The sequence below is a fragment of the Impatiens glandulifera genome, chromosome 6, assembly GCF_907164915.1.
Source record: "Impatiens glandulifera chromosome 6, dImpGla2.1, whole genome shotgun sequence".
In the NCBI taxonomy this organism is placed as follows: Eukaryota; Viridiplantae; Streptophyta; class Magnoliopsida; order Ericales; family Balsaminaceae; genus Impatiens; species Impatiens glandulifera.
In genome coordinates, this window is record NC_061867.1 from 4,996,159 (window position 1) to 5,010,981 (window position 14,823).

The window sequence follows — 14,823 nt, forward strand, 5'->3', positions numbered from 1 at the left end:
TTCTGAAGTTACTTTCACACTTAATATTATGACTTGGAGTATGACTCAAATTTATTGAGTGATATCCGGAAATGGAGGAGAAGTTTTCATTGAGAAAATATATAACATACATATTTAAGTTATTCTATTCATTATTTTCTGATAAATTATTTAGTTGGATCAAAATCGTTGAATCTTTGAAAATCGTAATTGTCTGATTCGTATAATTCATAATATTATTATGATTCAGTCTTATATTCGTTCCGAAAAACCGGTGAAGCGAAGAGTTATTCATTCTTCTTAAATATCATTTTCTATTTTTTCTTATTTTCATATTTTATAATTTTTTTATTTTTATTTTATTTTCCCATATTATTATTTATTGTTGTGTTTAAATTATTTTTTATCATTTTTAATATATATGAAAGTTTTAAAAAATATATATTATAAATCCAATAAATTAACATCATTCTAATATTATTTAATATAAAAATGATCTCATATATATATATATATATATATATATGATTTATTAAAAAAAACTTTGGATAAAGTTAGAATTATGAGAATTTTTTATTTTTTTAAATAATAATAAAAACTATATTTTATGTGCATTTTATTGGCTGAGGTTTGATTTTACAATAAATCAATTTTAATAAATTTGATATTTTTTGGGTTTATTTAGGGTGGCTAATAATACCCTTTTTAAATTAAAGTGTTTATAGCAATTCTGATAAAAATAATAATTAATTTTTTAGTTGATTTACCCTTCCCTTCTTAGTGAACTTCTATTATGGCATAATTTTTCTAATAAATTATAATTATTTTGATACAAAATTACACATATAATTTTTATTATATAAAAATGTGATTAATAAATTTTTAATAACTTAAACAAACATATGTTTTCTAACTTTTTGTATTAGTATGATAGTTTTTAAAATGTAAAAAGATTATAATTAATATAAAAAAAAGTTATTTGTTCTCTTAACTAAAAAGAGAAGCCATATTATTGAGTTGTCACTTTCCTTCTACCATCTTCTCCTTCAATAAATACATCTGAAAAACCTTTCCTTTCTCTCATGGCTTCTTCACTGTAATCTAACAATTACAGAGAAAAATAAACAACAACAATGGATTCCTTCTCTTCCACATTCCTCTCACCATTCTCTCTCTCCACACCATCACCATCTCCCCATCTTCCCCACTCAACTCTCTTCACCATCACCTCCGTCAGAATCGAAGAAACACAATCCCCTGTTACAACAAAACCCAATCCTCAATCGCCGCCGCAGGTTAACCAAAACCCACCTTCTAAAACACGATTAGATTCTAAACCCAGCCGGCGAATCCAGTCTTCTGTACCAGGAACAATACTCAACGCATTTGATGATATAATCAACAAATTCATCGATCCACCTATTCGCCCTTCTGTAGATCCCAAATTTGTCCTCGCCGATAATTTCTCTCCAGTACTCGAGCTTCCACCATCCGAATGCGAGATCATTTTCGGTAGCATTCCAGAGTGTCTAAACGGCGCGTATATCAGAAACGGACCAAACCCACAATTCCTTCCGCGAGGACCGTACCATTTATTCGACGGCGATGGGATGCTTCACGCAATTCGAATCTCAAAAGGCCGTGCAACCCTATGTAGTCGATACGTTCGAACGTATAAATACTCAATCGAAAACGAAATCGGCGGTTCGATTGTCCCAAACGTCTTCTCCGGTTTCAATGGTTTAGTTCCATCTGCTGCAAGAGGAGCTCTGATCGTCGGTCGTACACTCGCGGGTCAATTCAACCCGATTAACGGTGTTGGTGTTGCGAACACAAGCCTAGCTATGTTCGGCGGTGGATTATTCGCGATGGGCGAATCAGATCTTCCGTACGCCGTCAAGATCTCGCCGGACGGTGATGTTTTAACCGTCGGCCGTTATGATTTTGGAGGGAAGTTATTCATGAGTATGACTGCCCACCCGAAAGTCGACCCGGAAACTAAAGAAGCTTTCGGGTTTCGTTACGGCCCAATTCCGCCTTTCCTGACGTTTTTCAGGTTCGATCGTGATGGAAATAAACAACCCGACGTGCCTATCTTCTCCTTGGCGAGTCCGTCTTTACTACACGATTTCGCCATCACAAAAAAGTATGCTGTGTTTTCGGACATGCAAATTGGGATGAACCCGGGCGAGATGATATTCGGGTCAGGATCCCCTGTCGGGGCGGATACTGGTAAGGTGTCGAGGGTAGGGATAATTCCTAGGTATGCGATGGATGAGTCGGAAATGAAATGGTTCGACGTGCCGGGGTTCAATCCGATGCATTCGATAAACGCGTGGGAAGAGGACGATGGTCAATCGGTTATATTGGTGGCGCCTAATATCTTATCGGTTGAGCATACATTGGAGAGAATGGATTTGATTCACTCGCATGTCGAGAAGATTAAGATTGATTTAAAAAGTGGGATTGTTTCTCGGCAACCAATTGCCACTAGAAACTTGGATTTCGGGGTCATCAATCCCAACTACATTGCAAAAAAATCTAGGTAGTTATCATTTTAGTTGTTGAATTCTAATAATGTGTATTTTCAATTTTGTTATTAATCATGGAATTTGTAGATATGTGTATGCTGCAATTGGGGATCCAATGCCGAAGATATCAGGGGTGGTGAAGTTAGACCTATCACTATCGGAAACTGACAAGAAGGATTGCACGGTGGCTAGTCGGATGTTTGGACCTGGCTGCTATGGCGGAGAGCCTTTCTTTGTGGCTAAAGAACCAAATAATCCGATAGCAGATGAAGATGACGGTTATGTCATCACTTATGTACATAATGAAAATACGGGTGAGTCGAGGTTCTTGGTTATGGATGCTCGATCTTCTGGTCTAGATGTTGTTGCCGTGGTTAGGCTGCCTCAGCGAGTCCCTTATGGCTTTCATGGTCTCTTTGTGAATGAAAATGATCTTAAGAAGCTATAGATCTTAGCTAATATGTATATATGTGGGAAATAAAATGATAGATAAGTACATGTGTAATATATATTTAAAGAAATTAGTAAATAAATTTTGAATATTTCAAACTATAGTCTTAATTTTTTTTTGAATTCAAACTTAAATTTAATATTTTTGAGTTGTTTGCTTAACCCTAACAAAATGGTTGGCCCATTTTTGTTGTTGCGCGTTAGGACCTCAACTGGAAAAATAAAACAACTTTGCTGGGATAAAAAGAACATAAAGAAAAATACACATATATATAGTAGAATTGACAATGCCTATTTTCACAATCCGATCACCAATTTTCTTGACAAAAATAACATATTTGTGAGTTGTTGTATTATGAAAATGCAATTTTCTTTTTCTTTTGCTAAAGTCATTGTATCATTTATGTCAAGTTCTATTTCTATGATTTATTTTACCATCATTTCTGTTTTGTTTGGTTTTAGAAAGTATTCTAAGGCTACAGTTGGTATTATATCTTAAAAAAAGTTATATATATATATATATAATTACATAGAAATAAACATAAATTTTTATAAGACAAAAGAATAAATAAATATTTATTTGTTTTCTTAATAGTGTTTTGTAAGCCATGTGGGAACCATCTTGAAATTTATAAAAATCAAGACAAATAAAAAAATATTAAATATTACGACAAATTTATAAAATTTAAAATTTTAGTGAGAAAAATTCAACAATCTTAGAATTTTTTTTGGTAAATCAAAATAAAAACTCGGTTAAGTTTAATAACGATGAATGAGGAAGTAGATCAAATCGAACAATCAATCATGCAATGTCGGAAAAATCTCTACAAATTTTTTTTGACAGCAATTAATTGACATCGCCAGATGGTCGGTAAAAACGCCAAAAAAAAGATTATGCTATGTGATAATTAGTCATCTAACTGATTAAAATAATAAAAATCTCGTACAAATCAAGAGAGAATACATGTAAAAAAAATATAAAAAAAATATCAACATGAAATATCAATTTCAAAATTTCTTTATTGAACAAAAGATAAACAATTTCAGATTTTGATAACTTTATCTCTTTTGTTGTTAAGTAGACAATGTACACAGATTTGAAAAAACATAACCGAGATATTTGACGTGTATGAATAAAATAAGATGTTGAATTAAATAAAATATAACATCAACTCTTGAGTTATGAAAAAAGAAACACTTTAAATGAAATAAAATTAAAAAGTCATCTATGAGTACCCAAATTTTATTGTTCCTCAAACAAAGTTTATTAGTTTGAATTATTCAAGTTCATTTACTAATACATCAAAATACTTACAAAACCATAAACACTTATCCATTTTACCATTGAATTGAATAAACTTTCTTATTTCTTTACATATATATACTTAGTTATCATTTTATTTGCCATCATTTTACACAAATATATATACATATATAACAATATTACACATATACTTATCTATCATTTGATTTGCCATACATATATACATCTAGGATCTATAGCTTCTTAAGATCACTTTCATTCACAAATAGACCATGAAAGCCATAAGGGACTCGCCGTGGCAGCTTGACCGCAGCAACAACATCTAGACCAGAAGACCGAGCATCCATAACCAAGAATCTCGACTCACCCGTATTTTCATTATGCACATAAGTAATGACATAACCGTCATCTTCATCTGCCATCGGATTATTTGGTTCCTTGGCCACAAAGAAAGGCTCTCCTCCATAGCATACCGGTCCAAACATCCGACTAGCCACCATGCAATCCCTACGGTCAGTTTCCGAGAGTGATAGATCTAACTTCACCACCCCTGATATCTTCGGCATTGGATCCCCAATTGCAGCATATACATATCTACAAAAATCCATGATTAATAACACAATACACATTATCATAATTGAACAACTAAATTCATACCTAGATTTTTTTGCCGTGTAGTTGGGATTGATGACACTGAAATCCAAATTTCTAGCAGCAATTGGTTGCCGAGAAACTATCCCATTTTTTAGATTAATCTTAATCTTTTCGACCTGCGAGTGAACCAAATCCATTCTCTCCAATGTATGCTCAACCGATAAGATATTCGGCGCCACCAATATCAACGATTGACCGTCGTCCTCTTCCCACGCGTTTATCGAATGCATCGGATTGAACCCCGGCACGTCGAACCATTTCATTTCCGACTCATCCATCGCATACCTAGGAATTATTCCCACCCTCGGCACTTTACCCGTGTCTGCCCCGACCAGGGATCCTGACCCGAATATCATCTTGCCCGGGTTCATCTCAATTTGCATGTCCGAAAACACAGCATACTTTTTTGTGATGGCGAAATCGTGAAGTAAAGACGGACTTGTCATGGAGAATATAGGCACGTCGGGTTGTTTATTTCCATAACGATCGAACCGGAAAAACGTCAGGAAAGGCGGAATTGGGCCGTAACGAAACCCGAAAGTTTCATTAGTTTCCGGGTCGACTTTCGGGTGGGCCGTCATACTCATGAATAATTTCCCTCCAAAATCATGACGGCCGACGGTTAAGACATCACCGTCCGGCGAGATCTTGACGGCGTAAGGAAGATCTGATTCGCCCAACGCGAATAATCCACCGCCGAACATAGCTAGGCTCGTGTTCGCAAGACCAATACCGTTAATCGGGTTAAATTGACCCGCGAGTGTACGACCGACGATCAGAGCTCCTCTTGCAACCGATGGAACTAAACCATTGAAACCGGAGAAGACGTTTGGGACAATCGAACCTCCGATTTCGTTTTCGATTGAGTATTTATACGTTTGAACGTATCGACTACATAGGGTTGCACGGCCTTTTGAGATTCGAATTGCGTGAAGCATCCCATCGCCGTCGAATAAATGGTACGGTCCTCGCGGAAGGAATTGTGGGTTTGGTCCGTTTCTGATATACGCGCCGTTTAGACACTCTGGTAAACTACCGAAAATGATCTCGCATTCGGATGGAGGAAGCTCGACTACAGGAGAGAAATTATTGGCGAGGACAAATTTGGGATCAACAGAAGGGCGAATAGGTGGATCGATGAATTTGTTAATTATATCATCAAATGCGTTGAGTATTGTTCCTGGTACAGAAGACTGGATTCGCCGGCTGGGTTTAGAAGGTGGGTATTGGTTAACCGGCGGTGGCGATTGAGGATTGGGTTTTGTTGTTTGTATAACAGGGGATTGTTTATCTTCGATTCTGACGGAGGTGATGGTGGTGAAGAGAGTTGAGTGGGGAAGATGGGGAGATGGTAATGGTGTGGAGAGAGAGAATGGTGAGAGGAATGTGGAAGAGAAGGAATCCATTGTTGTTGTTTATTTTTCTCTGTAATTGTTAGATTAGCCATGAGAGAAAAGAAAGGTTTTTCAGATGTATTTATTGAAGGAGAAGCTGGTATAAGGAAAGTGACGACTCATTTTTTTTTTATATTAATTATAATCTTTTCGACATTTTAAAAACTATCATATTAACTAAAAAGCTAGAAAACCAAATACCAAATTGTTATATGTATATGTTTTTTTTTATAAAGATTTAATTCACATTAAATCAATTAAGAAGTTACATAAAAATTATTAATTTGTAAATAAAAAATAATATTTAAAATATCAAAATGAGACGTTACATAATGTATATGTTTAGTAAAAGATTAAAATTTTATTAATTATTGGAGGTTTATCTTTTCTCGGCCATTAATTAACTTATGTTTTTTATCTCTCTTATATTATATGATTACTTAGTATGAAAATATCATAAAAAAATATAGGGTTTCTCTCTCAAGATCATTATTAAATGTCTTCTTCCCTAAGTAGTGGTTTTTTAGTATGAAAATATCGTAAAAAGGGGAAATTTGAACAAATGACCTTAAAAATATGGTGAATTATGTTTGGTGAATTAAACAGCGCTGGTGATCTCTTATTTTTTTGACGAAAATGTCCCTATTGCGTCACGTATCTTCAGGTTGCGTGACGCAATTTTGTATTTTTTTATTTTTCAAAAAATTTTAATTATGAAATTTTTTGGACGAAAATGCCCCAGTTGCATCACGCAACCCCAGTTGCGTTACGCAATCGCATCACGCAACTCCAGTTGCGTCAAACAATCGCGAGACGAAAAAAAAAATCCGATTGCGTCACGCAACTGGAGTTGCGTTACGCAAGGGTACAATTGTTATTAAAAAAAATAGGGTCACCAACGCTATTTAAATATCCACCCTCACTTTCCTCATTTCACCCTATTTTTAGGATCATCTGCTCAAATTTCCCGTAGAAAGTTATGATTCGTTGAAATTTTTTAACTTTTCTCTTTCTAGAATTTTTTTTTTAATTATATAAAGAGTAATAGTTATTGGAAGCTTATATCTTATTTACTTAATTAGTGTCTTCAAGAATAATGAGTCCGCTTGCTTGAAGTCGTGAGAGTGTCAGGATAGACAAACTTTAGCTATGATTAAAGGATTACAATTAAACGATCTTAAAAATTTAATTAGTAGCAATCAAACATACAAACAGATATTACAAACAAATATTAAAACTGTATCAAATTCTAATTATCCTAATCATGATTTTTGTTTCCATATCAACATGTTGTCTTCTTTTTCCCCCTGTCCTTCCTCTTCCACTTCCTTTTGTAATGAAAAGAAGGATGAACTAAAGAGGTTGATGAATACTACATATTCTCATTTTGATTTCTTTATTTATATGAACCCGTTCTGATTTGATTATTTTTTAGAATTTCTGAGCTCTTCGCCTTGTTGTTCTTAACTTGAATTTCTAGATCATTGTCTTCATTTCCTTCAGCTTCAACTTTGAAATCTTTAGCAACTTTGGATTCCTCTATATCAACCTTGAAATTTTCTTCTTCATCTTGATTAGTCTGAGTATCTTTCTCTCTATTTTATCAGTAACCACTTCAACTTGATTTGATTGCGATTCATCAACTATCATTTCAACATTATTAGGTTGAGATTCCACCTCCTTCTTCGTACCACATTTTCTTGTACAAAATTTTCTTTATCTTTTGTTTCTTGTTCTTTAACCACATCTTGCTCTTTGATTATAAATACTTCTATTTCATTTTTTAACATCTTTACTTTCTGACTTTTATGAATTTTTTGATCTTCTTCTTTAGCCAAATCACATTTTGTTCTTGCACGTTGGAAGGTATTGTAGAAAGAGTATCTGTCTGGCTCCAATCATAAGTGATTTCCATGACAGTAAGTTTTCCTTTTTTGTCTACTACTATCATATTTTTCGCCAGTGTGCTTTTAGGATGCACCTCAATGTTAATTCTAGCAAATGATATGTGCTCTACTCCTTTAGTAATTGAGTCCATGTATAATGATCTACCCAATACACATGCAAAATGACTAAGTGCTTCAGAATTGTACATATGTGCATGTATATTCTAGAGCTTGAACCATATATGTGCAGATAATTCAATCAACTTTCTAGCAACCCTTAAAGGCGTCTCTCACATTTGAGTCCCGGGAGGCTATGCATTGTCCATTAATTTCACTAGTGGTAGAGGGAGGATTCTAGAAAGGGGTCGGCCATCGACTAGAACAATAAAAGGAATGAGATGTCTCTAGTTAACACATAACCTATGCAATAAACTTGGCTCAAAACAGTACAACCAGATCCTCGTAAGGCTGAAGCTCAGACTTATGGATCAGTGGCAGGCGCTATGAAACAATCTGTTTGGGTCGACTAAACAAAGGCGGTTCATGTCATATCTAAATCTTTTAAATTTGAAACATTGGAGGCACGCCCTGAAGTTGCGTCTATATTAGAAATTAAGAACGAGAAAAAAGAGCGATTGAGGTTGATTTGATTTAGTTAAAGTTGTTATGTCGCGTTGGGCCATTCAGACGTCAAAGTGGACTCAAGGGCATCTTGGGATCGGACCTAATAAGAGTGTCTTTTGATATGGATTCAATTCTTGCGGAAGATATGTTGCTCTATGGAAAGAATTTAAAACAACATTTATTATGACAATTGATAAGCGTATTAGACCTTTAGTCGAGGAATGAATCAGAAGAGATGGTCGGTCAATTAATATTGAAAACATACATATTGTTACAACTGAACACAACATAAGAACACCCATAAATATGGAGGGTACATGGATTTGATTGTTTGGTTTGAAAACAAATATGTGGAATCGTGATATTTTTAGTCGAACCGATAATGATCTTGGGAAATTTATTGAACTCGATGAGGAAACTCAATTAATACAAGAGAACGATTATGTTAGAATTAATGTGCATCATTCTAATCCACATAGTCGTTACCCTTATTCTATTTGTGTTGATAACGTGACACATTTATATAAAGTGATGGTGTGACTTGCACATCCTATTGTCATGTCTCTTTCATCGGGATCCTTTTCATCATCAAATCCACCTGTGTTGGAGACATCAAATTTGTTTGGATGGATGAGAGAGTTAGTGATTACATCATTTTACGTTGATCGAATTTGTATGGCTAGCCTTGTTAATGTTGAAAGACTAGTTATTAAGATGACAAATTTGAAGGGATTTGATATAATTGAGAGGGTTGTGAGCAGGACGATGATGGATTAAATGAATCAATAGTTTCTCATGAGACTGAGATAGAGCATCCATCTTCACACACCTTGGGTTGTAATGATTCCCTGAATGTCAAAAATGGAGAATAGGCAGGTGGTGTTATATCAAGAGGGGAATTCGACATCTCCTCATCCAATTTTGGATTTTTGTATGAGAAAAAAAATGATTGATGAGGTAGAAAATAAATTATGGTCTCCTGTAGAAGATATAATCCAAGTCAATCTTATTAGAACACTTTATCCTGAGATTAATATTTTTGAATCATCAATTTTCATTCATAATGTATCTGATGAGAATCAATGGTTTCTGAGCCATATTATAATGTCAACAAGAAATCAAAGTAGAATTCTCAGCACATATTTATTCTATTACCAACATATATTAGAGTATTACCAATTATATTACCAACATATATTTATTTTTGAATGTTACTTTCAATTTTCTATTGTCAATTACTTGTATTTCCTTTTCGAACACGTTGTAACATACTACGTAGAAATGTTCGCTATAATATACATGAAAAAAATCTGCAAAGAACGAAAACAGTGAATAGAATTTTACATGAAGTGGTGAATCGTTTTATATGGACATGTAAAGAGATTTATATGATTATCTGAATGAAAGATTTACTTATAAGATCCGCATTGTCAATGTTTTGATTGAAAATTTTGAGCTAGCTCATTTCTTCAATGAATGTTGACTCGAATTGTCAATGAGCGTTGATTAATGTATATATGTTACAACAAAGAGTGTATTATACAATAATACAAAATATATAAACAATATAGCGTTAGGGGAGCTTACACAAGGCCAAGTGGTGAATTAAATCTTATGCTTTTTAGGCATTGTTATTGTTCGTTGTCTACAATCAACATTCAACAAAACCGCCCAAGCCTCAATTATAGCACTATCGACCCATCTATCATTCTCCAGGCTAAGGAAGTTCTCGCGCGTCAACGTCACGTATGTAATCTCGAATAACATATCCCTGAAAAACATAATACTATAACATATTTCAAGCTAAGGTAGACTTTTAATGTTTTCATATAAAGAAGGGTTATGTCCTTCTACAAAGATCAACCCCGAAATAACTTTATGCTTCATATTTAATCTTTCTACATCCTTAAAAGATCATAGAAGAGAGGGGATTTCAATGCCTTAGAAATTTTTTCACCCTATTTTTGGACCGTGAGGTGGAGGAGCAGCCATTTCTTCTATTGACATTCTCAAGACTTGAATCGGTGAAGGAGGAACTTCAACTAGTGCAATTGAGATGCATTATGTGAATGTACCTTCATTCGTTTCAGTGTGTATATCTTGATGAGGAGGACTGTTGATGTCTTTGTTATGAGGAACTTCCATTGTTACAATTGAGAGGCATTGTGTGGTTGTTCCTTTATTATTTTCATTGTGTATGTCTTCGTTATGAAGACTATTGATGTCTTCGTTAGGAGGACTGTTGATGTCTTTGTGAGGATGACTGTTAAGGTCTTTAACTTTTCGATTGTGTATTCTTTAAGCTATTTAGGAAGACTTTTCTGATAACTGAATTCTGGTTTATAAGCTTGCAAAGAGAGTTAATATCGGCTTATATAACATTAGGCATCATACTCCCACGCTAGGTAAAAATTTGTATTGTAGCATTTGTGTAGCGTCTGTCAATAGTTGTGTAGCCTCAACAATTATTTTGAACGTATCGACAAGAGTTGATGACAATCCCCTATCAGGCATCATAATCTCACACTACTTTTTTTCATGCAGATCCTTCTTAAGCAACTCCTTCTCATGTAGGTCATTCTCAGGCACGTCCTATACATGCAAATATTCTCAAACATGTCCTTCGCATGCAAATCATTCAAAGATTCATCATCCTCTTCAATTATTGGAATATGTGATATTTCTCTACCTTGTCCAAACCCCTAATATTTGGACTCACATACAATTCTCTTGTACATCCTATTGTTTTCCCAGTATCCAAAAATTGGGAAACACTTAGGTATGTTTCAGTGTATCATGTGCTCAATGACTCAGTCCAAGTAGCACAACTAATCCATTTGTATATAGATTTACATGATGGTGAAATCATTTTACATTAAGGCAGAAATCGTTTTACATGAAAGCTGAAATAGATTTACATGAAAGTTGACTGCATATACGCCTATAGTTATGAATTAAGAATAATTTTAAATGAAAATTTATTGCATTATACGCCTATAGTTATGAATTAAGAATAGTTTTATATGAAAATTTGATATATATATATATAGAGAGAGAGAGAAATAATTAGGTGAGGATTCGCTGAAAAAATCAAATAATTTCTCTTTTTTCTCTCTTTTCTCCCACTTTTACATTTTCCAACCAATGAAGATGATGTCAAGTCATTCCCTCACCAAATTCCCTCTCTCTATCACTCCTCATATATATATATATATATATATATATATATATATATATATATATAATTCTGAATTAAGAATAGTTTTACATGAAAATTTGTTGCATGTACGCCTATAGTTATGAATAAAAAATAGTTTTACATGAAATATGCTCATAGTTATGAATTAAGATATTTTTACATAAAAATTTGCTACATATACGCCTATAATTATTGTGATCGATTTTTTACGTTGACAACGACAAATTGAAATTTTTGTCTGGGATCTCTATTTTTTGAAAAGATAGTTTTTGTAAAGAATAAAAAAATGTGAGGGGAATTAATTTTATGATTTGAAAAATTGAAGTTTATAAAAATGAGACTTTGTAGATAACTCCATAACTTACAATCTCATTGAATCTGGAAGAGATCGAAAGTTTTTTAATGGGAAGTATATCATAGGCCTACTTTAAATTTTTTTCAATTTTTAATTTTCTCGTGAATAGAGAGTCGCCACACCATTTATAAAAATTAGGAAATTAAGAGATTGAGTTCGGCGTTTGGTAACATGTGAGAAAGAGTTTTTAGACGTTATATCTCACAACGCCCCTAAGGTCTCTACTAATTAACTTTGGCAATTTATAAAATCAATTACACTTTACAATATTTTAAAGTATTTTATATACTGACCTAGGATCACATAAGGCACAAACTTATATGAAAATAAAGTCAACAAAAACCAAATGAAAAGCTTAAAGCCTAAACAAGACATTAAAAATATGAAAAATACACAAGGATTGTGCTTAACCTCCATTGTCCTATAACCTAATTTTAGCCGAAGTGTGAATCTAGCTCGGTTAGAATCTGCACCCTCGGTAGAACAAAGTGCAACAACATCGCTCCCTAGTAAGCAAAATTGGTCTTAGGTGCACAACATGTTCAAATTCTCGGTCAGAGTGTGCAACAGTGTTAGTCCCTGGTCAACAACAATAGTCCCAGGTGCACAAAAGATTCAGATTCTCGTTCGTAGTGTGCAATAGTGTCGGTCCCTGGTTAGTACATACGGTCCTAAGTGCACAACATGTTCATATTCTCGGTCGCAGCGTGTAGTAGCGTTGGTCCTTGGTCAACAATAGCGGTCCCAAGTGCACAACAAGTTTAGATTATCGATCGCAACGTGCAACAACGGTCCCAGGTGAAATAGACAATATCGGTCCCAAGTGCACAATTGGTTCAAATTCTTAGACGCAGGTCAACATCAGGTGTATAAATGCGACCAACAATAAGTTATAGTGAGCATTCAGATTATCCGAATCTGAACTCTCTGTATTATATATTTTACAATCCGAGTCCGAGTCCAAATCTGAGCTATCCAAATCCGATCTATCCGAATTTTTTTGGATACGGATACGGATAATCCAGACTATCCGAAATACTAAACGACATTATCTCAAATCATCCATGTAAGTCAATAGCAAGTTTTTGACGGTAGCATGAATATAAGAATACAACAACAGTTCGACAACAGTAGCATGAATCCAAGATTACAAAAAAATATAATTTGACAATTCGATGACATCAATCTATGTATTTGTTGTATACGTCAATGCCCATATCATTAAAACCTACAATATATGGAAATGGGTTATTGGTAAATAAAACTATTAGAATAACTTACCATTAGTCTAATTAAGAAAATAAAATATTACCCTCTTCAAGCACTTCCATTTCATCATGATCTTTTTCAAAAATGATAAGCGATGACTTGCCTCGAATCCAATCTTATGTGCATAACAGAGATTCCACAACTCTAGGAGACAATGAACTCCTAAATGAATCAAGTATTCTTCACCCAGCACTAAATGTAGCCTATGAAGTAACAATAGAGATGGGTACTACAAGAACATCACGAGTCATATGACCAAGAATATGGAATTTAGAACAAAAAACCTTCCACCATGATAGGATGTCAAATTCTTCGATATCATCTTCAAGATCCTCTCTTAAGTACTTGTCTAACCCTAACTTATTACTTTCGCCAATACCAAGTTGATTTCTCTTGAAACGATTAATTCTTTGACTCCGGACTCCAGAAGACCCATTTAAAATATTTCCAAGCTCAGATCCAACTTAGTTCAGTTAGTTCGAATATCCGAATACGTATCCGAGTACGAACTATCTAAATCCAAAAAAAAGAACGGATTCAGATTCGGTTTTTGGATACCGGATTTAATGTTCACTCTTAGAAGCAGGTGCATCATCTCGGTCATGGGCTACCAACGAGTCTCCTTCAGGTGCAGATCGTCGATTCCAGGTCTACAGCCACTCACGCTCGATCCTAAACATGTAGTAAGTCCCTCTTGGGTACAAATCATAGCCCAAAGAGGCTAATATACAAAATATAAATAAATAAAAATAAATTCTGAAGGAGGTCAAACGGGGTCAGGTGTGACGAAAGTTAGTCTGGGCCAAAGTTTTCTCGGTCGGATAAAGGGGCTCAAGTGCGGAAAGCATCAGTCATCGGTCTCGGTCCTATTTGTAGAAGAGCTCCTTGGTCTGCCAGCATCCGCATGCACTCAAGGGTGCCTGTTTCTCGGTCGAAGGCTCTTGCAGTGCGCTCCAGAGTGTCTGTTTCTCAATCGGAGTTTCTTTTAGGGCACTGGTACAGCAACAAGTTTGTTGTTTTCCCAGTTTTTGATCTGGCCCTATTCTAACTAAGTTTTGGTGATTTAAAGGAATTCCAAATTTTATAAAAACGTTCAGAATGGTTAATAACATATAACTAAATATTTATATACACAAAATCCTAATTCAAACCATCATAAAATTAAAATCAAATGAAGACAAATTATTTTTCTTAATGTTAGATTTTAGTTTTAAAAAA

General features: G+C 34.4%; 2 protein-coding genes across 2 annotated transcripts; one reads left to right on the plus strand and one right to left on the minus strand.

The window, feature by feature from the left end:
* The first annotated feature begins 1,055 nt into the window (after nt 1-1,055).
* Nucleotides 1,056-3,064, plus strand: LOC124942116 (probable carotenoid cleavage dioxygenase 4, chloroplastic). The gene is made up of 2 exons (XM_047482541.1): nt 1,056-2,524; nt 2,598-3,064. The coding sequence occupies exons 1-2, from the start codon at nt 1,113-1,115 to the stop codon at nt 2,956-2,958; spliced, it is 1,773 nt and encodes a 590-aa protein (XP_047338497.1). The 5' UTR covers nt 1,056-1,112; the 3' UTR covers nt 2,959-3,064.
* A 1,339-nt stretch (nt 3,065-4,403) lies between these two features.
* LOC124942098 (probable carotenoid cleavage dioxygenase 4, chloroplastic) lies at nt 4,404-6,310 on the minus strand. The gene is made up of 2 exons (XM_047482515.1): nt 4,882-6,310; nt 4,404-4,818 (listed from the first exon to the last, which is right to left on the minus strand). Exons 1-2 carry the CDS (start codon nt 6,282-6,284, stop codon nt 4,458-4,460), a joined length of 1,764 nt encoding a protein of 587 aa, XP_047338471.1. The 5' UTR covers nt 6,285-6,310; the 3' UTR covers nt 4,404-4,457.
* Between the last annotated feature and the right edge of the window lie 8,513 nt (nt 6,311-14,823).

Excerpts from the sequence above, each read along its gene's own strand:
- LOC124942116 (XM_047482541.1), top strand. The coding sequence starts at position 1,113 with ATGGATTCCTTCTCTTCCACATTCCTCTCACCATTCTCTCTCTCCACA. Across the intron at positions 2,525-2,597 it reads TACATTGCAAAAAAATCTAG|ATATGTGTATGCTGCAATTG; the intron begins GTAGTTATCATT and ends TGGAATTTGTAG.
- LOC124942098 (XM_047482515.1), bottom strand. The coding sequence starts at position 6,284 with ATGGATTCCTTCTCTTCCACATTCCTCTCACCATTCTCTCTCTCCACA. Across the intron at positions 4,819-4,881 it reads TACACGGCAAAAAAATCTAG|ATATGTATATGCTGCAATTG; the intron begins GTATGAATTTAG and ends GGATTTTTGTAG.